Here is a 1,077-nt window from a genome sequence, read left to right as displayed (position 1 = left end):
GTTGTTCCACTGGTTAATTGTTCTCACTGTCAGGAAGTTTCTCCTTAGTTCTAGGTTGCTTCTCTCCTTGATTAGTTTCCATCCGTTGCTTCTTGTCCTGCCTTCAGGCGCTTTGGAGAATAGCTTGACTCCCTCTTCTTTGGGGCAGCCCCTGAGATATTGGAAGACTGCTATCATGTCCCCCCTCGTCCTTCTCTTCCTTAAACTAGACATAAACAAAGGCTCTTTACTAACATCCTTCAAACTCTGTTTCAGGGGTTGCAACTATGTCGATTCTCCCCCTGTTAGTCATCTCGAAGGCTACGGGACATCAGGCTTGTATCCACCGCTGAGGAGCTTGCCAGCAAACACTGTGTTATTGGACGAAATGACCCTTCGCCATATGGTTCAAGAGTGCACGGCAGTGAAAACCCAGCTCTTAAAAATGAAAAGAATACTCCACCAGGTTAGTGAGGAGAAAAGATAACGTGTCATCATTTTTTTTCTATTATGAAACTAAATATCTAATATTTAAAGATGCTGGAAGTTGGCTGCTGAAATAGCAACAAGCCCTAATGTCCTGGATGGTAGCATCTTGAATTGAAAAGTCTCTTGTTTTGAGTGTAAAAGGCATCGTCATAAGCAATGCAGCTGTTTTGAGCAAATTTTGGATGTGTACCAAGTGCACACAGCTCTGTTGTGTACAGTGCAAATTATCCTGTTACAAGCTTAATAATCCCTCTGCTCCGAAGAGTCTTAATTTGCATTTCAGGTTTGGAAATGTTTTGAACATCCCTACCTTCTAGTAGTAGAAGTAGAAGTAGTAGTAGTAGTAATAGTGAATATTTCCATTCCTGCAAGAGGGAGGGTTGAGAGAAAGGATATCATGTCTGAGGAATAACAACAACAACAACAACAATAATAATAATAGTAATAAAGTTGGAAGGGACCTTGGAGGTCATCCAGTCCAACCCCCTGCTCAGGCAGGAAACCCTATACCATTTTGGACAAATGGCTGTCCAATCTCTTCTTAAAAACCTCCAGTGTTGGAGCATTCACCGCTTCTGGAGGCAGGTTGTTCCACTGGTTAATTGTTCT

The 1,077-nt window shown here is 42.2% G+C and overlaps 1 protein-coding gene across 1 annotated transcript in view; it reads left to right on the top strand.

Moving 5' to 3' along the window:
• LOC107300097 (serine-rich coiled-coil domain-containing protein 2) overlaps positions 1–1,077 on the top strand; it is a gene marked incomplete at its 3' end in the record, with an annotated part of 11,599 nt that overhangs the window by 3,741 nt on the left and 6,781 nt on the right. Inside the window, exon 2 of the mRNA XM_015829440.1 lies at positions 256–445. Within this exon, the coding sequence (XP_015684926.1) occupies positions 256–445 (190 nt within the window). The remainder of the gene's footprint in view (positions 1–255; positions 446–1,077) is intronic.

Source organism: Protobothrops mucrosquamatus, unplaced genomic scaffold, assembly GCF_001527695.2.
Source record: "Protobothrops mucrosquamatus isolate PMUCROS unplaced genomic scaffold, P.Mucros_1.0 scaffold6135, whole genome shotgun sequence".
Lineage (NCBI taxonomy): Eukaryota > Metazoa > Chordata > Lepidosauria > Squamata > Viperidae > Protobothrops > Protobothrops mucrosquamatus.
Note: the sequence above shows the minus strand (reverse complement) of the source record. Positions and strands in the feature narration are given on the sequence as shown.